The sequence below is a fragment of the Pagrus major genome, chromosome 2, assembly GCF_040436345.1.
Source record: "Pagrus major chromosome 2, Pma_NU_1.0".
NCBI lineage: Eukaryota > Metazoa > Chordata > Actinopteri > Spariformes > Sparidae > Pagrus > Pagrus major.
The window spans coordinates 16,350,204-16,373,914 of record NC_133216.1 but is presented as its reverse complement, the minus strand read 5'-3'; the positions used below and the strand labels follow the sequence as shown (position 1 = coordinate 16,373,914).

At 40.9% G+C, this 23,711-nt stretch overlaps 1 protein-coding gene across 5 annotated transcripts in view; it reads right to left on the bottom strand.

Moving 5' to 3' along the window:
• Positions 1-523: 523 nt before the first annotated feature.
• arhgef12a (Rho guanine nucleotide exchange factor (GEF) 12a) overlaps positions 524-23,711 on the bottom strand; it is a 39,513-nt gene continuing 16,325 nt past the window's right edge. For 3 of the 5 annotated variants that reach the window (XM_073483365.1, XM_073483356.1, XM_073483373.1), the window contains exons 5-42: positions 21,896-21,961; positions 17,592-17,690; positions 16,323-16,372; positions 16,055-16,112; positions 15,787-15,959; positions 15,435-15,512; positions 14,944-15,063; positions 14,460-14,567; positions 13,234-13,374; positions 12,902-13,003; positions 12,639-12,749; positions 12,429-12,527; positions 11,943-11,985; positions 11,546-11,651; positions 11,282-11,419; positions 11,133-11,165; positions 10,384-10,498; positions 10,173-10,278; positions 9,661-9,864; positions 9,433-9,571; positions 9,307-9,339; positions 9,034-9,185; positions 8,669-8,815; positions 8,334-8,419; positions 7,077-7,202; positions 6,759-6,873; positions 4,470-4,570; positions 4,204-4,281; positions 3,979-4,054; positions 3,714-3,881; positions 3,465-3,552; positions 3,288-3,365; positions 3,109-3,203; positions 2,803-3,006; positions 2,466-2,702; positions 2,089-2,318; positions 1,899-1,977; positions 524-1,789 (exon numbers count right to left, since the gene is read on the bottom strand). In XM_073483365.1, coding sequence (XP_073339466.1) covers positions 1,779-1,789; positions 1,899-1,977; positions 2,089-2,318; positions 2,466-2,702; positions 2,803-3,006; positions 3,109-3,203; positions 3,288-3,365; positions 3,465-3,552; positions 3,714-3,881; positions 3,979-4,054; positions 4,204-4,281; positions 4,470-4,570; positions 6,759-6,873; positions 7,077-7,202; positions 8,334-8,419; positions 8,669-8,815; positions 9,034-9,185; positions 9,307-9,339; positions 9,433-9,571; positions 9,661-9,864; positions 10,173-10,278; positions 10,384-10,498; positions 11,133-11,165; positions 11,282-11,419; positions 11,546-11,651; positions 11,943-11,985; positions 12,429-12,527; positions 12,639-12,749; positions 12,902-13,003; positions 13,234-13,374; positions 14,460-14,567; positions 14,944-15,063; positions 15,435-15,512; positions 15,787-15,959; positions 16,055-16,112; positions 16,323-16,372; positions 17,592-17,690; positions 21,896-21,961 — 4,193 coding nt within the window. In that variant the 3' untranslated portion in view covers positions 524-1,778. The remainder of the gene's footprint in view (positions 1,790-1,898; positions 1,978-2,088; positions 2,319-2,465; positions 2,703-2,802; positions 3,007-3,108; positions 3,204-3,287; positions 3,366-3,464; positions 3,553-3,713; positions 3,882-3,978; positions 4,055-4,203; positions 4,282-4,469; positions 4,571-6,758; positions 6,874-7,076; positions 7,203-8,333; positions 8,420-8,668; positions 8,816-9,033; positions 9,186-9,306; positions 9,340-9,432; positions 9,572-9,660; positions 9,865-10,172; positions 10,279-10,383; positions 10,499-11,132; positions 11,166-11,281; positions 11,420-11,545; positions 11,652-11,942; positions 11,986-12,428; positions 12,528-12,638; positions 12,750-12,901; positions 13,004-13,233; positions 13,375-14,459; positions 14,568-14,943; positions 15,064-15,434; positions 15,513-15,786; positions 15,960-16,054; positions 16,113-16,322; positions 16,373-17,591; positions 17,691-21,895; positions 21,962-23,711) is intronic. The other 2 variants (XM_073483380.1, XM_073483388.1) reach the window with 2 other exon arrangements.

Sequence of the window (23,711 nt, the reverse complement as noted above, 5' to 3'; positions counted from 1 at the left end):
TCCGACATCTGAAAAATGGCTTATATCTGATACAAAGAGGTCAGCTTATAAAGTACAGATATATCATGGGAGCTATAGCTTTAAATCTACAGATCATCGATTCTCTTCAGCAGGAACTATAATTCAACTAAGAGAAAAAAAGAGGTGAGTAACCTACAGTTATACCATGATATCTTGGTTCTTTGAATTTTATAGATTAATAGCATAACTGAACATTTACTTGTCATTTTGATAAAAATGGAGTCTTTCTACCAACGGGGTGTGCAAGAATTCAAGGATAAGCTACTTTTTTTTTAATAAAGACACTGGTCGATCCATCATGACTAATGCTCAGGCGTCCTTGATTTTTCTCATCAAGCTTTAAGTGAAAAAAATGGTCTTCAATCATTTCTCCATTACTGAAACTGTCATTCAATAAGTGCTGTACAAGTGAAATGTTTTACTGACCATCATTGTAGCAGCATGACAATGCGGTCAATGTCACATAAAAATACCAGTACATAAAAGAAAACACACAGGCAAGTTTTTTTTTCCTTTTTGAATGTGGCATGGCACCATTTATTTATTAAAGTTATGCATAACCTTCCAACTTGATCATTGTACAGTATGTTGAACTTCATGACATTATTAGGATATCAGGCAGTCAGATCAGCATCACCAACAGTAGCAGGAAGAAGCAGCAGTTCTGTCAGGAGCTGATACAGAAAGAGCATGACCGCTCCGTGTAGGGGAGGGGGGAAGAATGGGGCAAGATACCCTACAGGGTAGATGAGGAAGCATGACATATAGAGTGTGGGAGGGGATAAATAAGCATGAAAGCCACTGGGCTGTGAGGAAAAGGAGAAGGATGACACCCATAAGTGTTCACAGGGAAAAGAAGGGGGGAGAGTCATACGCGAAGGAGAAGAGGAGCAGACGAAGGGTAAAGAACCCCTCACAGTGAGGAGGAGGAGGAAGGAGGCATCACAGAAATGCAACAGGACCAGATCAGAGCCTTCGGACTCTTCATTCTAGTTAACACCACACCTAGAATTTATCTGAAATTCTAGACTTTAACACAATGTATGAGTTTTTAACACAATGGGATCTATCCATCACCAGTGCAACTCTGGCCTCTATCAGTCTGAATATATTCCTGCCATTTCATCAGGGTACGCTAGGCTAGCGTGCTCGTATGCTAGCGTGCACTCAACACTCACACTAACCCTGTGTGACTGAAGCAGGAGAAGCAGCCAAAAAGGTAACACCATGGCCATTAAGCATGCAAGCAATGTGGGAAACACTTAAAAAAAAAAAAAATGAAAAGAAAGAAAATAAATACATCTTGGGATAAAAAAAATCTTAATACATTATCTTAAAATTTTCCTTTTCTTGTTTTGTGTTTCATATATATATATTCTAAACACACATCTTTGTACATTTTGGTATAAGTTCTCTTTCTTGCAGGGAGCTCCGGGGGGAAATGGGTGTTAGATGGTAGAGGGGTGAGGTTTCGGGGGCAATCCCACCTCGCTGATTGCCTTGTGCTGATGGAGGGGGGGGCGCGGCATCAACAAAGATGACTCCACCCTTCAAACGTTTCCGCTCACACTCAAGTCTTTTATTCTCTGTGGCAACCGCGGGCGACGGCGATGGAAAATAAGAAGAGGGGGCTCAGCAGTGAGAGGACAAGCTTATAGGATGTCCAGAAAGTCCAGGACACAAGAAGTAGGAACAGACTACTAAGTCGGTACTTCCTCTTTGGGACCAGAGCCAAAAAGCTGAGGCACGGACTTCCACTATCTCTTATCTGTGGGGAAAAATTGGAGGTGAAGGATCAGAAAAAGCCAGACACAGAAGTGATTCATGCATTAAGATGTAGTGATTCATATGTTGACACCGAGCATGAATTGAAATACCTTTGTTTCCATCCGCGTCTGCCGCTGGTGGCCTCTCTGGCCTTTGGCGTATTAGATTATTGTACTTGGCCTCAACCTCCTGCAAGAGAAAGAAACGACTCACTGTCAGATCGGGCAATAAAAATGACACAATGTGTATAAATATGGAATTTTATAGGTATGTGTTGGTGAGCTCTTGACTGTTAATCACCTTCAGATAGTTGAGGTTGGCCTGAAGGTTCCGAAGGTGGGACAAGACCTGTCTGCTAAAAGAGGAGAGGCTGCCGGCCTGTGACGCTGAAGAAAACCTCAAGTTGATGCCAGAGTCGGCGGCGCAGCCTTGTGAGGCGCGCAGCTGCTTCCCCGTGGTCGACGCCAAGATGTCGTCATCTGTGCTGCTCTCCCCTGGGCCACCGTAACCCTCCAGGACTAAATATCCTGCTGAAAGAATCAAAAGGAGCCGTTTAGTTCTCATAACATGGGGATCAGAGAAGGAGATAAAGATCACTGAGTACAAAGTAAAATCTCTTTAAACCTACAATGTAATGTATAATGACAAATCAATTGTTTAAATCCGACCCGGCTCACCATAATCTTCAGGAGAATCAAAGAAGCCCGTGTCCCCAGAGCCCAGGTCCTGAGTCGGGTCCTCTGTCTGGGAGCTGTTCTTCTCTGAGCCATTGTGGACCATCACCCGTGCGCGGCTGTCTACGGGGGTCCGCAGAGAGGTGGTCCTGAGGAGGCGGGCCCCTGTGGAGCGTTTGGTTTGCTCTGCAGCCTCCTGGGACATCAGCTGGGTCACCAACACCTGCTTTAATGCTGCCACTGAGGGACAGGTGAGAGGTTAACAGTTATCTGTGTACAGCTGATTAATATGCTGCATGTGTCACGCTTGATTTTTGAGTCATCAGCTCTGTGTGCTTACATGTTTTCAGTGCTTCGTCTGCTCTGGAGGGAAACATGTTAAACGAGTCTCCTTCTTTGCTGTCTTCAGCCACTTGGTAAGCAAGCTCTGGGTCCACGAAACCTTCCTCCTCCTCCTCTTCCTCTGCCTTTACCCCCTCGAACGGATTATTACCTGGTAGAGAGCTCTGCATCACACTTCTAGTGGCTGGACTGCTCTCTTTATCTAAGGAGGTGTAATCAGAGGAGGATTATCCACACAGTTAAATACAAGAGAATATCTGAACTAATAAGGAGGAAAACTGAAGAAATAAGTGGCTCCAGGTACCTGTGGACTGGGTACTGCCAGTGGATGTGCGATCTGGGTCTCTACTCAGCCTGGAAACACCTGCGGTAATGATCTCCACACCATCCCTCTCCCCACTGAAACACAAGCAGCATGTTATGTTAATAAACTCGAAGAAACAACTGATTTGATTACATTACAAAGACGATGAAGTAACATACTCAGTCTGAGGTAATGGTATGACGCTGTGAGGTTTGACTTTCATGGCATCAGCTCTCTGGGTGATTAGACGCTGCCACCTTGTGCAAGAAAAAAAAAAGGAAGAGTTATCACCTTTACACATTTAGCAACTGGAGCAATAAAAATGTTAGTCATCAATCAGAAGTTAAGGGACTCACGTTCTCTGATCTGAGACTGTGGGTGCCATCAGCTCGTAGATCTGGGCTCCGTTGTCTGACATGGATAGGACGAAGAAGGACTTGTTGTCTGGCAGGAGAGACAGTTCAGGGTGAGATTAACGACAATTCTGTAGCCTGACACTGTTGTTTGGGTGATTTTATCCGATCCGGCTTCATCAACTAATTGTTCTGCCTTGTTTGTAAAAGGCAGAACAGAAAAACAGATTTGGCGATTAGGTGTTAACTGACCTGTGGCCACGGAGCGCACCAGCACAGTGTTGAGTTTGATGATGGGGCTGAAGATATGTTTGGTATCTGCAGTGCCTGCCAGGTTTTTACTGTGACACTTGAGTATCAGACGCTCATCTTGTTTCTGTAGCAGAACGAGGATGTCCTCCAGGAGGAGTGTGTACAGCTCTGAAAGGAGACAGAGAGGATATTTATATTTACTGTTTTGGAAGCAATATCAACGCTTGATAACAATATTTTCTTTTATAATGTGCTAAATACAAACCAATAGTTTTGTCCTTGTTCACTTTCCATGACAGTGGTCCCTCGTGCACCATCGTTCTTTTGGTTAGATCCAAGTTCTGGAGGTGGAACAAGGAAATACATTTTCTCAAATACTTTCCACACAGCACTACCTGTCAACCGAGCAGTTATTTCAAACAGCGTATGTGGGTGTACAACAAGTAAGTGTGCTTTAACTGAAGCTAAAAGGGTTGTGTAGAAATCTCACCTTTAGCTCCAGGATCATGGGGTTGTCTGTCTGCTTTAGAGAGGAGAGGTCCAATCTTCTCTGATAGTCCTCCAACCTCTAGAGGAAAGATGGAGAGAAGCAGAAACAGTGGAGAGGGGATAAGTAAGCGGTCTTTTAAAAGAAGCTACTGCCTGGGGAGCAAAGGAGGTAGAGAAAAAATAAATTGTGGAGGACTTAGGATGAGAATGAGAGAAAAGTCTCTGGGATGGCATGAAATGGAAAGAAGGTTTTAAAAAACATCGCACCTGCTTGTCCTCAGATTCCTTCACAGCCTGGTTGACGTGATTGAGGATCTTTCTACAGCAGTCAGCCGCCTGCTTCACTTTGTCCTTCTCCGCTGCGTTCTCTGAAAGATATTATGACATCAAATAAAAAGTGAGGCCTCCTCATTTCTTCAGAGGGGGGCTGTCTGGGAAATTGATATTTCCACTGTCCATTAACACACCATCGTTCTCAAAAATTATGATAAATCAGGGGGGCATTATGAGCCCATAATAGCTGGTTATACTTTATCGTTAGTGCGTTGTCTCTGTGTGAGGCCCAAACCCCAGCCAAGACTAAAATGATGGACCAAATAATGGGTGAGACATTTCCCAAAATGTGCACGACCGCTCGAGGACCATTAAAATGATAATCTCTCCATTTGTCTCTGTAATTCACTAATGGTTGGCATGTTGCCATGTAGATCCTTGCTAAAGACTTCATTTGCTTCATTCTTATCCACTTCCTTCTACCTCAACAGTTGATTTGCATTTTTATCTATTGTGTTTTTTTACATGCAGATTATAAAATGCAAACTAGGTATTATTCCTGCAATGCGTGTTTCCATGGTTAACAGCGACATGAGTAAATTAAGGCCCATACTGAATTAATTTCCTCATATGATCCTATTGATTTGAGGATCTGAGGACTGAGAGGCTGAATACAATAACTGAACTCTGCTAATGAAGGTCGCGCGCAGAGGAGTTGCACCAGAGCGGGCCAAAGTTAGAACAAGAATTAATTTATTTTCTAGTTGACAGCGACAACCATCTGACCAGATATACACTCTCACTGGTGCAGCAAAGCTCTACAGTTATCCAATCAGTGTGATAAACTAGACTGCAGACAGAAAAAAAAGTATCACTCGTCAAGAGAGTCTGAAACTGTCAGTGAAGAGAATAAATATAATAGTGGTTTGAAGCTGTCATTTTTAAAAGCAGATCAATGGCTCTCTGTGATGGAGTCTGTGATTGACTTAATATTTGTGACGAAGTGGAACAGACTTTGATGTCTGTATAAGGCTTCCGCAGAGGAATCAGTTTATGTACCTGCATTAACTGGAAGTGGTTTTTATGAATGCACAAACCTGCTCGGTGGCTGCTCCTGCAGGCCTGTTGACAGCATTATAGGTGCACTATGTAACTTTTTTACAGGCCCATAAGCAGAAATAGCTCTTGATAAAAGGAATAGCAGTTGACGGGAGCCAACATGAGTTTTAGATTAACTTTAAAGCCATATGTTTACATTTTTGCATGTAAACAGGGCAATACAAGCTTGTATTTTGTGTTATGGAGTGGTGACAACAAAAAGATCATACAAGTCCTACAGTTGAAGACTATAGGACTAAAAGATTCATAGTGTACCTTAAGGCTTCGTGTGTTTCCAAGTCCAGAACATAGAGGCTGGTGCTTAATTTAATGCTTTGTTCACATCAAGTGTCATACCCAGGGTGTCTACAGGTATCAGACATGTACATGTAATGCTTTTAAAGATCTATTCAAGATGATTTTTAACCAAATTTAAGACTAATGACTCTTTTTATTATTCAAGCACTACAGGTAAGTATAAAGGTATGTAGTACATAGTATGTGGTCCTATGGAGAGGTAGGTTTTACATGAGAACATGGTTATAGATTGATTAAGGTCAGGTGAGTGTAAGTATAAAGCAAAATGACAGTATTATGTTGAGTGGTAGGTTTAAAGATTTGTGACATCATCAAGCAGAAGAGCTCAACTCATTTATACCACAAGAAATTAAGTGATGGATAAATGAAATCAGACAAAATGTTTTTGGCATCTAAGACTTTTTAATATCTTTTAAGGCCTAATATTTATACAATTGAATTTAAGACATTTAAAGACTATTTCGGGACCTGCAGACGCCTTGCTTGTGTCTATTATATTCTTTTATAAGGCTGCAATTAGTCCATTGGCAGAAAATGTATCTTCAACAAAATTGGGTTATTTTATTGAAGTTATTTTTGAAAGCAAAAATCCCCATAATTCACTGCTTTGAGACTCTGGGAACTTGTAATGGAAATTTTTTGTACTTTCTGACCTTTTATAGGACAAAGGACTAATGGATCAATTACGAGCCACATTTTTGGTTTATTCAAACATCTTGATTTGAATCATAAGGCCATGCACATGGTTAGTGTGTGGAGTAATTTTTGCACTATTACAATGTTGTGCACATAAGCTGATTACAACATGAACAAATCACTGCAAACTGTTGTGAAGGAACTCTGATTGGTAAGGAAACACTACAGCACCTGTGTACTTGGAGATGTTCTCTAGTAGCAGGGGGTACTTGGTGAGCCGCTGCATCTCTACAGGAATGATGTCTTTAAGCTGCAGTCGGCGACACAGTCTGTTACTCTCGGCCTCCTGCAAAGCAATAAAAAAATCAGGTTGGATGGTCATCAAACAGCTTAAGTACATATTTCAAGAAGTATGTGTCAGGTGACTAAGCAGGACTAAATGTAACTTGGGTTAAACTCTTCTCTTTGATGCATTCATTCAATAATTTTCACTCAAATGTTATCTCTGTTTAACAATTTTCCTGCAATATGTGAGCATGATGTCAGTACCTGGATGAACGAAGTGAACCGCGAGTCTTTCTTCTGCTTGGTCTTGATGATCTCCAGAGCAAATGGCTGGTTACTGCAGAACGTCCCCACCGCCTGCTTGATCTTCTCCTCCTCTCCACCGCTGAACTGTAACCACCCAACCCAAGACAGGACAGTGACGGTGATCAGTCGCTCAGTCGATCTGGGTCAGGAGTAGTTGCCACGGAAATGTCTAGTATTTAACCACTACAATGAGCAGCAACTCCCAGAAGGGGGGCCAGGCTTAAGTCCTCGCAGCAGCAGAGACAGCTTAAGTTGGTAGACTAGATCGAACAATCCGACCCTCAGGGGACCGTTTACCCCAATTATCCCCCTTAGACATGGCTGGCAGCTGATATGTGGTGACCTCACATCTAATGTATCACACATGATATCGAGATGCAGAGATGTCAGCCAAATCTGGGGCACTGTCTGACATTACCGTTTACAGAAACATGCTCCGTTTCACTTGCATGCTTCCACTGTGATTACAATTCTTGTTACTGAGGAGGGCAGAGTTGTTCCTTTGTCATGTTTAAGCTTTGTAAGAGTAGAATTCAAGCACTTCTGAAGAACTTTATTTCCAAACTCTTGAAACATTTATCATCACATCTAAATTGCTGTGACTGCAAAAATAACGTTCAGACTTCCTTTGCACCCACAGCAGTTAATGTATATATTTTACCAGCTGTTCTTGTTACCTTTGATTCTATGTTTTAATCATTATTACATAATTTATGTGCCAGAAGACAACCAAAGACAAAGAGACAACAGGATTGTTTAAGTTCAAATATTAAAGATTTTTGGTTTGCGTGAGTGATTGTGTAGATGAAACACAAGATGATGATGATTTTACAAGGATTAGTCAAATTTGAGCCTATTTCTAATAGAAGAAAAAAAATGGTTAAAATTAAGCATTTTTTTCAAACCTTTAACACTTTCTATGACCTCAGGATTTTGGTGTCGCATGTAAGGATTTAATGTTAAGTGTGAAAGAAACCCTTCTCTCTGTACAAAACCATTATCGCATTCAAATGAAAAGTCGAAATGAACAGAATTGGGCCTGAAAACACAATCCCACACCAACAGCAACATTTTTTTCCCCCGCTTTAAAGCAATTTTGGGCAACAGTTCAATTTCTTTGCTTTTTTTCCCTGCCATCAGTCATCTTGAAATGTATTCACTATAAGAAAATGTTTAAAAGAGGAAATACAATTTCAGCTTGAGAATTGTACTCACCCAGGAGAGCAAGTCGTCTCCTATCTGATCAATTACTGAAGACTCATTTCTCTTCCGAACGGCTGCCATTTGCTCCAGTATTGAAGCTGAAATTCAAAGGAGATGCACCAATGGACCATCAGCATGTGTGTGTGTGTATGTATGTAAGATAAAAAAGAAAAAGAACACAACATGAAACTGAGGGTGCTCTGTATGTTTTATCATTGTGTTGCAGTTTAGTTTTACTTGAAACTTTAATTCTCACTACCTTACTTTTGAGTTTTTTTTAACTGCGTCTTAAAGGATCAAGGGCAGACATGCATAGATAAGAAGTTTTGATGGATGTATGTGTGTACCATGCAGCTGAAGAATCTCCTCCAGATTGGTGAAAATGTTCTTGATGTCAGCAGGAGGCAGGATGGACTCTTTGGAGAGCTTCTGGTAGAAAACGTGGTCCAAAACTCTAAGCATCCGGACGTGTGCACGCTCTGTGTAAAACAGCTCTGCAGACACAAACGCAAGATGTTAACTCAAGATGGCAGACAATTCACGGCTCAGTGTGATTTACATTTGACAGCAGCTTGGGTTGGATCCCAGCAAATGTTCAGCTGCTACATATCATATCATTATCTAACACAACATTATTTTTAGGCACACTGACAGGGAATTATTTGAAAATAGATCTGGCTTTAACACATGAAGTGGGAAGCCATGTCCTCACCATTGATAACTTCCTGTCTCTTGATTTCCTGAGGCCTGAGACCTGCTAGGACCTCTCGCCCCACCAGCTGTTGCCAGTACGGGGGGTCATGCTCAGAGTCTGTTCCCTGGTCGTCCTCGCTCTGGACATCAGCAGGACACAGTCCCTCAAGCCTGGGGCGAGACAGAAAGTTAGCTTTTCATCTGGCTGATAAAATAATCAACACTACTATAACTACCACTATTTTTTAGATGCATTTATGTTAGAGAAGTCAACATAAACAGGTAATCTCACCTTCTTATGGCCTTTGGTGTTCCCTCATGGGCTCTACATGAAGTATTGACAGAATAATCCACGTTAAATACAAATTAATCATCTCTATGTAAAGAGGCAAAACTGCAAATGTGACTGTTGACACACCTGTCGCTTTCTCTGTCATCCTCCTGCAGTTGGTCCAGGCTGTAAAGGTCAAAGTGCGTAGCAGGGTACGGCAACCCATCCAGAGGGTCGGACTGAAGGCCGTCGCTCAGCCTGGAGGGGCCTGAGGTCGGAGTCCCACCTGAGAGAGAAGTAACAAGTTAGAAACCAACACGACCAGCCGTCGTCTTCTTCTACCGATGTGTTTGATTCAGTTGTTCAGTAACTCACCCATATCAGTGTCTCGGCTAGTGTCGGAGCTAAAGGTTGCACTGTTTGGAGACGAGGTGTTGACAGACGTGGAGTGTACGAGTTCAGAGCCCTCGCTCGATTGGCTGCCTCTTAGACGACCAGCTTCCATGTGCTCGCTTGCTCCCAGTGTGGGCTGAGACAACTGTTTTTGAGGCCGGGGGCGGCCATCCAAGGCTTTACCAACTGAATACACAGAAAGTAAAGTACAAATTTTAAAAAGCTTCAGCAGTAGAGCTGCAATGATTAAACTATTAGTTGTTAACTTTTGTCGCTCAATTCATTGGTTTCAGAAAGTAAAAAAAAAAGTAGACATTTTTTAATTCCAACTTTTTAGGACTGATCGACATTTTTCACCATTTTCTGACATTTTAGAAGCAAAACAACTAATAGACTTATCCAAAAAATGACAATGACGATGAAAATAATTGTTAGTTGAAGCCTTACTTAGCAGTAATGTCATAATTATGGTTTATTCTAAAATCCTGTCTCACCTGATGCTGCTTCGATGCGGCTGGGCCGACGCTGAGGTCCAAGTATGCTCGGAAATCTGGGTTTCTTCACCTTCTCTTCTCCTTCCTTTTCTGTCTTGATGCTTTTCTGATTTTTAAAAAAAAACAAGACAAGTATGAGGCAGATGATAAAGAGAGAGAGAGAGAGAGAGAGAGAGAGAAGGGTCAAGGTTCAAAGAGTAGCGTTATGTACCTTGATCTTGGGGAGAAAGTTGATCCTGACCCGTTTGGACTCCAGACTGCGAGGTTCCTTGACCCTCACACCAAGGTGCTTCATGTATGTATATATGACATACTGCATTGTAGTGCTAAATGAAAACAACAGTAAGACTTTGGTCGCTCCTTTCTGATTTGTCACCAACAAAGAAACAGAACGCTAAAAACTAAAGAGAACAAGTGTCCATATTGTGTCTTGTACCATATGTCGCACCAGTCTTTCTCGTACAGTTTCTCCACAAACCATCTGCAGTGCGCTGCGACCATATGGCATTTCAAACAAGGCTGTTTCAATCAGTCACACGTTTGAATTATTGAATATAAACATACTGCATAAATTAGATGTTATCTTTAAGAGACTGCCCGAGCGCTTCATTTCTTAACTGTGGAGGATGTAGAATGGGGTTTGGATGACACCAATATGTTGTTCTTAGTCAAAACGTCAAAAGCTATCCTTTAAAGATTAAAAAATGAGTACCACGAGCAGATGTTATTAATTTAGCACAAGATTTCTGTAATAGTTATTTTAAAGTCTAATAAAATACACCGTGTCACAGTAATTGTTTTAGATTACTATGAGACACATTACAGACTGTAAATGCTATGAAGACGCAGATGGTTTGAGAGGCCATGAGAGCCCTTGAAGCCCTAAATGATCTCCCCTTGTGTGATATGAGAAATACTCATATCAATTAACCAAATGATCCACAATTTTAGTTCGCTCACCATTTCTCTTCCTCTGTGGTCTGAGTAGTTAACCTATAAACAATAAAAAGAAGAAAAACCGTCTGAGTGGCTAATAATGATTAGAGAAGCGAGATTGTGAGTATCTTTGCATCCAAGCAGCATATGTGTGTGTGCGTGTGTGTACTTACAGGATATCCTCTATCTTGGTAATGATGTTTTCAGCATATGAGCGCTCTCGCTCCAGAGTGACACGGTCTCTGATTCTCTCTTGGTCCAGTCTGGCCAACTCAACTTCAGCCACCGTCAGGCCCATACTGCGCTTCTGCCTAAAGGTACAAACATATACCGGCAGTGTACTAAGTGAGATACTTTGGGTATACAAAATGATAAGATCCGCAAAATCTGAATCTCCAAGATCATGGAAAAATTTTTTTTTGAATTGACAAGTTCACCTGAAATCCTCCAGATTCTTCTGAATGTCAGGGAGTAGAGAGTCCTGCAGTGTTTGAACATGGTGTCTGTTTATCTCCTCTGGGATCAGTTCTGTCCGCCGCCGGTCTGCAAACACATGTACACACACACAAATACTCACATATACTGTATGGCACGACTCTAAAGCGTTATGGCAAGTGAACACTAAATATGCACTGTTATGGTTAAGCGATATTTTCCAAACCACCAGAGTGTTTGATTTCTTAATACCTTAATTGGTAGCATGAACGGCTGAGTAAATGTTACATGGACTGTTTAATGAGGATGGCAATAGGAGCAAACAGAAGCACAAAAGTTGACACTAACAAAAAAAAATGTTTACGTTTCCAAAATCACAGCACAGTATTAAATACTTACCGAGATCAGCAGAGATGGATTCAGGAACAGGAACTTTCAGATTCTAAAAATAAAAGAATGAGTGTCATACTTTGACAACAAATGAGGAGAAATAAAATAATTAGTGAATAACTGGATTCTACAAAATCGAGGCACCCATAATCACATGCCAAATGACGCAATAGCCAACTTGGAACACATACATCACCTTATTATAACCTGTAAATGTGGCTGTCTTAGTCAATTTGGTGTTGACTGAGACAATGTTTTGGTCATGTAAATCATTCCATATTAAGTCAAAAATGTTTCAGATTTATAGACGTTTAAAGACAACAAACAACAGATGTTGGGGCTTTCCTTGGTCTAATTAGTGTTTACCGATTATTGGTCAAAATCTAATTAGTGATGTGCTGTACAAATTCTGTGACAGAAGACAGCAGAACATTAGATCAGCCTGACCTGTAGTGTTGCCCATATTTCACTGTAGGGAACAAAAACTGTACTTACTGCTCCCCGGTCTATGAAAAAGGTGTGGAGGTCCATGAACACCCGTCTGGTCTCTTTGGAGTTGGTCTGCTTGTAGAAGTCAGCATAGAGGTAGCACAGCTGGGGACATAAAATGAAAAACAAGTTAGCGATAGTGTCTGGCAGGCTGCATGAAAATAGGAACTTATTGCTTAAAAGATTTGAACAAGGTGCGAAGGATGAGGGTCTTACCACAGGAGCAGGGTCAAACTGAGAGATGACATGGTGAAGGAAGGCTGCGAGGTGGGCGGGGCGAGACTTGAGCTGCTCGATGCTGTTAAAGCTGTTACACTGGCCGTTAGTCTGAAACAAAATCAGAACAACAACTTTACCGCCGTGTTTGCTGACTTCACAGGTGACAAAATTTAGACCATGCTTACAATGAGATGTGTATGATTACCACCTAACACCTTTTTAAATAATTTTGGTCAAGAAGATTGCCTGTGTTTAAATACCTGCTCCTGGTCTGAATCAAAATAGTCATCCTCAGCACCAATGATTTGCGAGACTAGGCGGGAGGAGGAGGGACTGCTGATTGTGGTAGGGGACAGAGAGTCCTGGAGAAAAGACGGTGGTAAATGTGTCTCATAAAGAAATACTCCATTTGGACATTTTAATACATACTGGACATATACTTGCATTGACAGATATTATTCACGTAATATCTAAAAACACGCAATATTTATCTATAAAACACACTTCTATATCCAAAGGTTTACTCAAGGAGAGGGAGCAAATCAGTACATGTCTTGATCAAAATTTGCACATGGCCAAAGGGTATAACTACCAGGTCAGTGGTGTCCTCTGCCTCGGGAGAGTGGCAGGAGTTGAAGCTGTTCCTGGGTGTGCTCTTTGGGCTGGGGAAGGATGACTCTCTCTGGCACAGACTCTCTGGTGATCCAGGCCCAAATCCACGAGATACCTGGAGCTGACATGAAGCAGAACTTTTTCACGCTCAATTTCACAAAAGAATTCCCCAAAACTACAGATGCCAAGTAATTAATTCAATTAGTTTTCATGCGTGACCAACAGAAAATGGGATACAGAATCGATACCTACACTTATTGTTCTTGCACTGGTGTTGTCTAGATCTGAAGTAGTCAAAGCTAAGCAGGTCTTATTCAGATTAATCTAATTTAGCATGATTTAGCCATGAATGTTCTTCCCTAAAGCTTATCTAGTCTTTGAATCAAGGCTGAGGGTACATTCAGATCAAATCTGTGCGGCGAAATGCCACAGGATTTTGCGGCAGTGTGACACCATGGTCCATGTGTATGACATGTTGGGAACACCCACTGATCAGTTTGCTGAAAGGCGAGACTGCTATCTTGTTATGCTATTAGAATGCTGGTTTTACTAGCGTTTGTCCACATTGACGGGTTAAAATTAATGGTAAACAACCAGGATGCGAGGCAGATCATTACTACGTGTTTTAGACGGAGGCACAAGACCAATCCGAGTGATCACAGGTATAACATAGCACTACACAAAGAAATGACCATTGGGTTCCCTCTGTAGCATTTAGCTATGCTATGTAACAAGCCCAGCTACTGACCCGTTCTACTCTGCCTCTGATCTCCGGTCAAGCCTCTGCCACGGTAGGTTAAGCATGCCAGTGCTATAGTGATCATCGGCATCCACAGATATGTTTTAAACTCGTGCACAATGCCAAACTGAGTGAATACACATGACACATTACATTACAATCCACTGTGGTTTCAGTCATTCATGCTGCCATTCTGATCACCAGCGTATATGATTGGCCACTGCGATGTTGACGTCGGGCTGCGTATCTTCAAAAGTTTAGTTTGTCTCAACTTTTTGCCCGCAGCTGGCTGCATTTTTCTGCAGAACCCCTTACAACTGGCACTGCCGCAGCCAAACGGACTGCCCTCTTGGGAAAACCTGCATTTTCACCGCACCACCAAATTTGGTCTGAAACCAGCCTTAATATGAAGATCAGAGGGACATTTTAATTATCTTGGTTAGTAATGCTGATAGTAGACAACTTACAGGAGGGCTGGTCCAGGACAGGTCCGTACTGTTGTCTCCCTTCAAGGCAGGAGTGTGGTCTGTCTCAAACATGCTACCATCATCTGCATCACCGCCTGGAACAGCCTCCTATGGATTCAAGTGAACGCAAGACTTGTTACTAATTAACATATGAAAATTTGTGTTAAGAGCATAATCTCATAAAATACAACTTGTAAAATTAAGAGAGCAGACTGTTATGTTGACATACATAACAACCGATTCAGTGAGTGGTATATGTAAAATAAGCTGTCACACAGACACAATAGAGTGGCTTCCCACAGAGAAAGCCTAATCCTCTGATAAGATTAGGATTAATGTTTGTCTGGAGCGATCCCTAAACGCACTACACAAAATAATGCAAAGACAGCCTGGATGCCGCTGGTGCATCAGTGTCCCTGGATACCCTATTGTATATGTCAGTACATGGAGGCAGTTTGTCAGTTGCGGGGGTCATTTGCTTCACCTGTGTTGCCCCAGTGGCCCTGAAGAGCTGACCCTGCAGCTGAGGAATGTGTTTCTTAGCTTCCTGGATGTCTTTCAGTAGTTTGGGGGAGGGGTTCCTGCTGTATTCCTCCTTCATGGCCTGTACAGCAAAATCAAAACAAAAAATCAGTACTAGTTGTATTGTGTTGTCTGTATAGTAGAATCAGGGTTCAACGTTTGGCTGTATAGTCATTATACACTGCAAGATTGCACAATGAAAGGCAGCTGTTGCCTCCTCCCCTACACACTACCTGTCTCCAACCTTAAGTGATGTTCTATTTAAAGATTGATGAAAGCGGATTATTTTATTTTCAACAAGGTTAATAACAGAATGTTCCTTTAACAGGGTTTATATATATATACAACTATGCAATAAAGGGTGCAAATCACCCAAATACTGCCAACACCTGGCAAGTAAAACAATGTTACAGTGGAAATAAGACAGGAAGTGACAGTGATTGTTATGCTAACCTGCAGCTCCTGCTGCTCTCTGGAGAGCATCCTTTGCAACATGTCAACCTTTTGGTTGCAGACACTGCTATTATCATCCTGTGGGGAAAAAATGAAAAAGGAAGTTGAAAATCATATAGGGGAAGTGTGCATTAGACTGCAGGTGAGGTGCATTCAAGCAGACCTTAGATATACCTTACATTTAATATTTAAGCATACAGAAAATTAGTAAGAAAGGATAAGATATAGAGAAGCCAACACAAAAATGAGAGCAGAGCACATTTAAGATAACCCAGATGATGAGGAAAGATGATGTAGAAGGAATTTGTGGAGGCAAGACTTTGAAAGAAGGCATTTCAAGTAACTACTGTACCCATGATGGGAGAGTGGAGGAGAAGCGGTCCTGAGGACTGTAGGGGCGCTCTGCTGCTGGGGAGTTTGGAGAGGAAATGCTAACACCCAACATTTCAGACTCTGCTTCAGACAAAGGGATCTGGGCGAGCCCTGGAGGCCGCCCCAACACTGTGAGGGCCACATAGGAGCCCGCTAAAGTGGACAAACCAAAGCAAAGTGTCAGTTTCACTTTAAGGTTTGTTTTTAAAAATGAGAAAGCTTGCTGGAACAGAGACAGAGGAACTTACATTTGATAAGCTTCACCACCTCTATGTGATTAGAATGTGTAACAAGGGTCCCGTTAACCTGGAAAACAGAAATGATACTATGATGAGAATAAACAGATAATAAATCCAATCCTTTCACAACTTGACATCACATTTTTATGGTACAGCAAGGAAAGAGCAGATATACTGACTGACCAGCAGATGGCAGCATATAGCCTCTGTTTCAGCCTTGGACAGGAAAACAGTGACGTTAGCAGTTTAAAGACATAGAGGCAGATGAACACAATACCTTGATGATCCTGTCTCCTGTCTGAACACCTGCCCGCATAGCAGCCCCATCTGGCAAACAGAGAGGAAAAAGAGCATTAGAGCAACAGAAGAGGTGTGGACGGAGAAGAAACAGGCAGGAAAACACAAAAGACACACGTTTGTTTCATGGCACAGTTGTTGATATTTCAGCACAATGAATACACTGTATAGCCTTGACAGAGCAGATGTTGCAAAGTGACTATTTGAGTGCTATTTTGAAAGACCATAACAGTGGTTATATTACGAGAAGGACCTGTTTCACAGCTCCACCCCAAACAAAGGGATTTAGGCATGAGACAGGTTATTATGAGATCCACGTCTGGCTCTATAGTCAGCAGCACACAGCTCAAGTATTTTGTAAAACAAATACAGTTCTACTAATATACTAATGATGTGCATTTTGGGTCTTCATTTTTGTATCAGTATGGGGATTTTAAGGACATAATCTTGTGTGATCAGTTGACATACAAGTAGAGAGACAGGCATGACTGATAACTTGTGACGAAATAATATAATAATATGTAATAATATGTAAATAGATATTTGGATTTGATCTGTTTCACGATGAACAAAAGCCTTGTCAGACTTCATCTAGCTTGTTTTTAGGTTTAAAACCTATATTACAGATACACACTAGAAAGAAATTTTATTTGCTTCTCAGTTCACAATGAAATCAAATAAGTTGTATAAATTATTCACATGAACGATCTACTAAGTAGATTGCTCTCCGTGTTGAGTCATTAACAAAAGCACAAATGGGGAGCCACACAGGGATAGTTGAAGGCTGCCAAGCACTGATGACAGTGCAACAAAAGTCCTTGATCGGTTCCTTCCTCTTCTAACGTACAGACCGTGTAATGTTCTCTGTGACCTGATAACAGCTCACATCATCCTCTACAGACAGTAAAATACTGCTGGATACCACATAAGTATCCTGTCAAAGTCCCCTCTTTAAGAGAAAACAAGATAAAGCAGAAGCAGAAGCTACTGTGAAACTACTGAGGAGGAAACATATAGTCAGTGGCTTCACTTCTCTAAGTAAGTGCCTGAGTGGTGGTGGTAGTGGTGGGTGCTGAGACCCAATTACCCTTCATATCTGCAAGTTCAGAGCAAACTACCATGACACTTTGATGTCAGAGTGTCAGAGCATGAAAAAGGAGCCCACGTCTCTATTACAGTCCTCGACCAGAAGTTGTCATTGTTCTAACATCTTTTTCTTCTTCCTTTTAAGTTTGAAGCGCCTCCTTACCTTCTTTGACAAGCTGCACAAACACTGGGTTGTCACCGCTGACAGTGAGCCCAAAGCCATTTTCATCTTTCTGGATGATTACACATCGCTGGACCAGACCTGTAAGTGAGACAGACAGGAAAGAAAGACATAACAGTGTCTTCAAAAGGACCAGGAAGTCGCTTAAAGAAATGTGCTTCACTCACTGAAGCCAGTGCATTAACTACAAACTTTCTGAAAAATGAAACTAAAGTTCACTCATGCTAAGGAGACATTTTAAATAAGTAACAAATTGTGAAGGGACGCGACAGTTGATACAGTCTATGAACATTACTTTTTAAACTTATTTTTTTTGAGAGAGGCCTTACATATGCTGTGCAAAAATTGGGTTTCATGTTAATATATTGTGAAAGTATAGTCACCCCGACAACATTTTTTCGCAATCTTCTCAAGTTATTTTGGTCAGAAATATAGTGATATTTGATTTTGTTGCCCAGTCCTGGCGTTCATGAAGTGCTGTTGAGGAGATTTCAAAATACTGAGGTATATATTGTGTAACGCGATATAGCCTACAAATATTGCAATATTATATTAAGGCTGTATCGCCCAGCCCTAGTTTCACCAATGGGTAGAGGAATAGACCTTTCATTTAAAGGACAGGTTAGCACTTTTTAAAGTCCCTTAAAATAATATTAACATGTCATGTGTATGTATATAATAAAACTGACTGACTTTTAAGGAGAAATCTCTTTGTAGCCAGTATCAATGAGTGTAACAATTACATGTACAGTAGGTATGGGCATGTAATTATGGGCCCAACTTAAAAAATGTGAACTATCGTTTAACAAATCAACACATAATCCCACCCCAGGAGTCTAGGACTCTGTTGTCATAATAACATGATAAGATCTTATAATTTGAATGTGTACAGTAAAGAGAGCTTGTTCTAAGGTTGACCGTTAAACATTTAAACAGCCTTAAATTTTTTAGGAGGAGTTTATGTATTTGTGCATAATATATATATATATATATATATATATATATATACATATATATTTAAATTAAGACATTTTAACATTGGCAAACAACTCCTTTGGTGACTAGACAACAAAAAAGTACAAAGGATCCTCTTAAAAATGTAAATACTTCTGATGTGAGGTGATGTCTGTAACAGATCTGGCACCCCAGATATTTTTGATTATAGTTGCACAGGCCAGAAGGAGGAATGTTACTTGTCAGGTTGTTTTATGCAGCGTTTCATTAGTGTGGAGAGAGGAGATAAGAGCTTACCTAATGTCTGGTCGACAATGACTGAACTGACAGGACAGTACAAAAGAAAAACAATGCAAAGAATGCAAAAATGCTCAAAAAGAAAATATGTTCAGCCAAAAATTTAAATTTGGTAATAATCACCACTGTCATGCTGATAGAAAGTCAGGTGAAGTTTCATATTCCACAAAACATTTTTGGAGCTTCACAGCACAACACTGTTGCAGCATTCTCCTAAACAGCTGAAGAAGATTGGGACTTTAAAAACGCAAAAAAAAAACAACTGGAAAAACAAAACATAATATCTAAATACATCTGGTGGAACCCAAGTCTGCAGAAGTCCGAAGATCCCAAATCAATTTGGAAAGACAATATTTCAACGCTTTTTAAAGCCGAAATCTTCTCTGTAGCTGCTGAGCTAAAAGCATTAGCGCCTGCGTCAAGGGTGTAAATATTATCTTTTCGAATCGATTTGGGAGCTCAGGGCTTCTGGATACTCGGGTTACACCGGACGATGTACGGAGCCATTGTATGTTTTGGTCTTTCAGCTTTTTTTTTCGTTTTAAAACAAGTCACAATCTACTTCAGTTGTTTAGGAGAATGCTGCAGCGCTGTTTTGCTGTGAAGCTCCAGAAATGTCTTGGGGACTACAAAACTTCAATCAACTTTGCATTGGCATAACGGTGAGGAGATAATGACAGAATTTTCATTTCTGGGTGAACTTAACCTTCGAAAAAAAGTTGATTTTCCAGCAATTGCAGGAGATCCTGAAACATCTCTATAATGCTTATTTTATACAGTAAGTAAACCAGAATGAATGAGATGACTCTTGAACTGATTTCTTGTTGTGTCCCAGATTTCTCGGTCAGTGCAGCATCCACCAGAGAGGTGAGTCAATCGATAAGGGCAGTGGTGGGGTGGGGGTTGGAGAGTGGAAGGAACAGGAGCTAATACATGGAGAGAGGTTATGGGAGGCAAAAGCCCCAGGCAGGGGGGAGGGGTGTAGAGAGAGAGAGGGTTAGGTGGAGCTGAGGGAGCAGGGGGAAGGGAAATTGGGAGAGGGCAGGGGTGTCAAGGAAACAGATGAGGCCATATGGGTTAAAGAGCCAGTGTGAATTTGCCTCTAGATGTTGATCTTGTTCTAGGCTTCACAGTGTATCAGAGATCTTTGGTTGGTATTTATAGACCATCAGGAGAGGGAGTGCTGACATGATCACTGATCAGGTTAATCCATCTACGCTAATGTATTATTCAGAGGTTTAGCTGATCCGCAATCAGCACCCTTTGTTGAAACACGAGGGAATGTACTCAAGACAACAAACTGACCTTTAATACTGACAGTGTACCTTTAGCCCCACAATCACAAAAACAAGGAAGCCAAGACACCAAAAGGTCTGTCTACTTTTCTTAAATCCAAAAGTCTCAGAGCTTCTGATGCTGTTCAGTGATAAAAGATTCACGTCAGTAAATGTCTCTAGTTCTACACTGGCGCAAGACGAGACAAAAAGAGGAGATAACTGATTTAAACAGGAATAACAACTATGCTTTGTTGAATATGATAGTAGATTATCTTGATAAACTCTGTCCTAGTCAGAAACTAGACACCAGCAGAAACATTTCTGACGGCAGCCTTTTGATAATTCACTGCATGTGAGTTCAGGCACCCACTAGAGGTCATTTTATTGGAATTCTCAAATTACTTGACAAATTCTCTCAGCCAATAACAGAAATTCTGAAAAAATGTCCCAGACAATGTAATGAGAGCAGCTGAACAGGGTTATGATGACATTCTCCCATTGAAAAGGCTCCATAATGATCCTGTTAACATGTGAAATCTTAATGTCACTTAATTCTTTGTTCAGTGGGCACTTGGCTTTACTCTGAGCGAAAGTAAGTCCTTGAAACATTATTTTCTGTCTAAGCTTAATTTTTAAATCACATTTAGATGAAGTGTAAATTCACATTTATATTAGAATCTGACTCAAGTTTGGGATTATGGTTTCAAGTAAACTGTGCAACTGCATCCTGTTAATCCAAAATCTATTTTTTAAGTAGTACTGAGCACAGCTGCTAAGGTCTTCTGCAATAGATTCCAATACTGATCATTTTTCACTACTGGAAAAAGTTACTAAAACATCCATGGATTGAGATGGAAGTGGTGTGTTTAGCTGTATTTTGGCAGAAACTCTTACTGAGCATAAAGATGGACAATGGAAAATATGTGGTTTGAATAGTTTGTATGGTTTATTTTTAAAGTATTAAAAGCCAAACATCTCACAACCTGGTCAAGTAATCCCTGAGCCAGTTGTACTGATCAACAAGTACACAGACCAAAAAGTTGATTTGCTGATTGGAAACAGAAGGGCTGATGGGATGGGATAATCAGGGGAAGCGCTGGCTTCAGCCTCTGTCATCCTATCTAGATGATTATCTAAATTATGATGGCTACATTGAGCACTATGTATTGCTCAGATTTAAACTCTGCAGCTGAGCTAAAAGATATTATTATTTTAACAACAATCCCATCCACCACTGACATCTCAAAGTAGAGATTAAGTGACTTCTCAGTCATTCCAGAGTAACAGCCATGTTCTGCTTTTCATTGTCTTAAATAAGAGTGAATTAAATAATTATCAGTTTTGGTATTTTCAAGTGAAGAAAACCTTGGTCTTCACATATGGGGCTCATTAATTGTTTTCAAACGATCTATAGGCCAACTAATTAGAAGATCAATCCCTAATGAAATAATCGTTAGTTGCAGCTTTAAGTCAAAGCACATCCAATCATGTTGGAGTGGAGTGTAAACATGGAGCACATGTCAGGTAAATCCTATGTTGATACACACCAGTTGAGTTGATCTCTTGGCGCTGACTCTCAGAGGGGCTTAAAACTCAGACTTCTGACCATGCAGTCAAATAGTTTCATGATTGAAAATAAACAAAACTCTACTCTCATCACTCTGCTTTAAACAAACATTTAGTGGCAATTTCACACCAGGATCTGCAGCATGTATAGATGCAGCTGTCACACCAGCCATTCCAGCAGGAGCATCTTACCACAGGACTCAGGCTTCCCCTCTGCTAGCACACTGCTGCTGCCACTCTTCTGCACCACCAGAGCTTCTGCCCACAGCCCCCACCACGCAGACCACAGCGCAGACAGCACAGACGCAAACACACATACATACAAACGTACGCACACACACAAACAAACAAAACAAGAACCGACACAAGGAAAGGAAACACAAAACAGGAAAGAGAAAATCATGAGGGAGAAACAATCATGGGAGAAGAAAAATTAAATGAACAAATAGGTAGTTTAATAAAACATAATGGTTTGGATAGGCAGGAGCGCTGTGACTAAAGTTAAACTAGCTTTGTACTCCACACCTATAGGGGTCACTCTACCAAGCCATGGTGCCTTCAATGACAGAGGCCCCACTTTTCCAAACTTTGTGTTCTGCATTAAAATCACAAGCTTAAGTGATTTAAGTGCAGTTGAGGTTTAAATCTGTACCAGAACTATCATAAAATAAACACAATATGTGGGTTTCCAATCCAGAAATATTGTGATAAAACCTCAATGGGCTTTCCTAACTAGAACAGAACCTTCATAATAGTAAACTGAAATTGCAATCATTATAGCACAATGAAAAGACAGCTGGTTAAATTGCAGTTTAAATTTAATGCATTTTCAAGCCTGTCCATCAACACCAGAAGGTGGTTATACAAGTTGTGGCAAAGGAGTTGACATTGCCAGCAACACAGGAGGAACTAGTTGTGTTCCAACAAATACAAATAATCACCCTTTTTAATGTCCAATATAATTTTAGCCTTCAGAGATCATTAATAACCTAATAACTGCACATATTATTATTATGAAAACATGTGACTCTCATGAGCCAGTGAGTATCTGACTCCTCCTGCCCATCCCTAATAAACCCAAACCACTTTGAAATCATGACAGAAAAGGTGCAAGTAGGAAGAAATCTGAGAAAAGATTGTTAAAGAGTTCATGCAACTTGCAGAAAACTAAAAACAAAAAAATAAACGAAAAACAAGCAGACTAACAACATGCAGGCATGCAAAAGTTCAGGACATAAATTCAAATCTGAATCATTTCTAGAAATAATAATCTAAGGACGTCATTGCTTCTCTGTGACTACTTCAATCACTGCCTCATTCAAAACATGGACCAAACCATCAGAGAAATACATGGAGAAAGATTTTAGCCTGGTGCTACACAAACACGCAACAGTATGCATGTCTTGTGTAACCAGTGAGAGAACATACCGTGTCTATGTTCTGTTGCATCATACAGAGATAAGCCACCATGCGGTGCAGAGGATTTTCTATTTTGTTTTGAATACAGAGGCTTCAGTCATATCTCAAATCACACTGCCCTGATTGCTGACAAACACCGCAGGGAGTGTCACCATATCAAACCAGTCTGTTTTTGAACCCTAACAATCTCACACTGCAATAAACTGGAAACTGGAGTGCATAACAGGCTTAGTGGCTTTTGTGCCCTTCAAGTATGCATCGAGACCACCCAACCACTTTGAGCATACAAAACCCACAGTGCGCTGATTTATGCAAAACTACAGGAACCGTGTGGACGTTAAACATGCAGCTGCAGATTTTAAGGTGCTATAATCAAACCTTTCTGGGCTTATCGGCTTAAAATCTGTAGCACGTAACACAACATAAGCTTCTGCCAGTTGTTATAATGCAGTGTAATGGGGACTTAGCCGATAAAGACACATTATGCTGTCTTTTAGTTGAATAACTCAAAAAGAAAGACAATTCCAACTCCTGTTCAAAACAAGTTGTTAGGCTCCACAATTGTCTTAGGTCAGACCACACAAGTAAT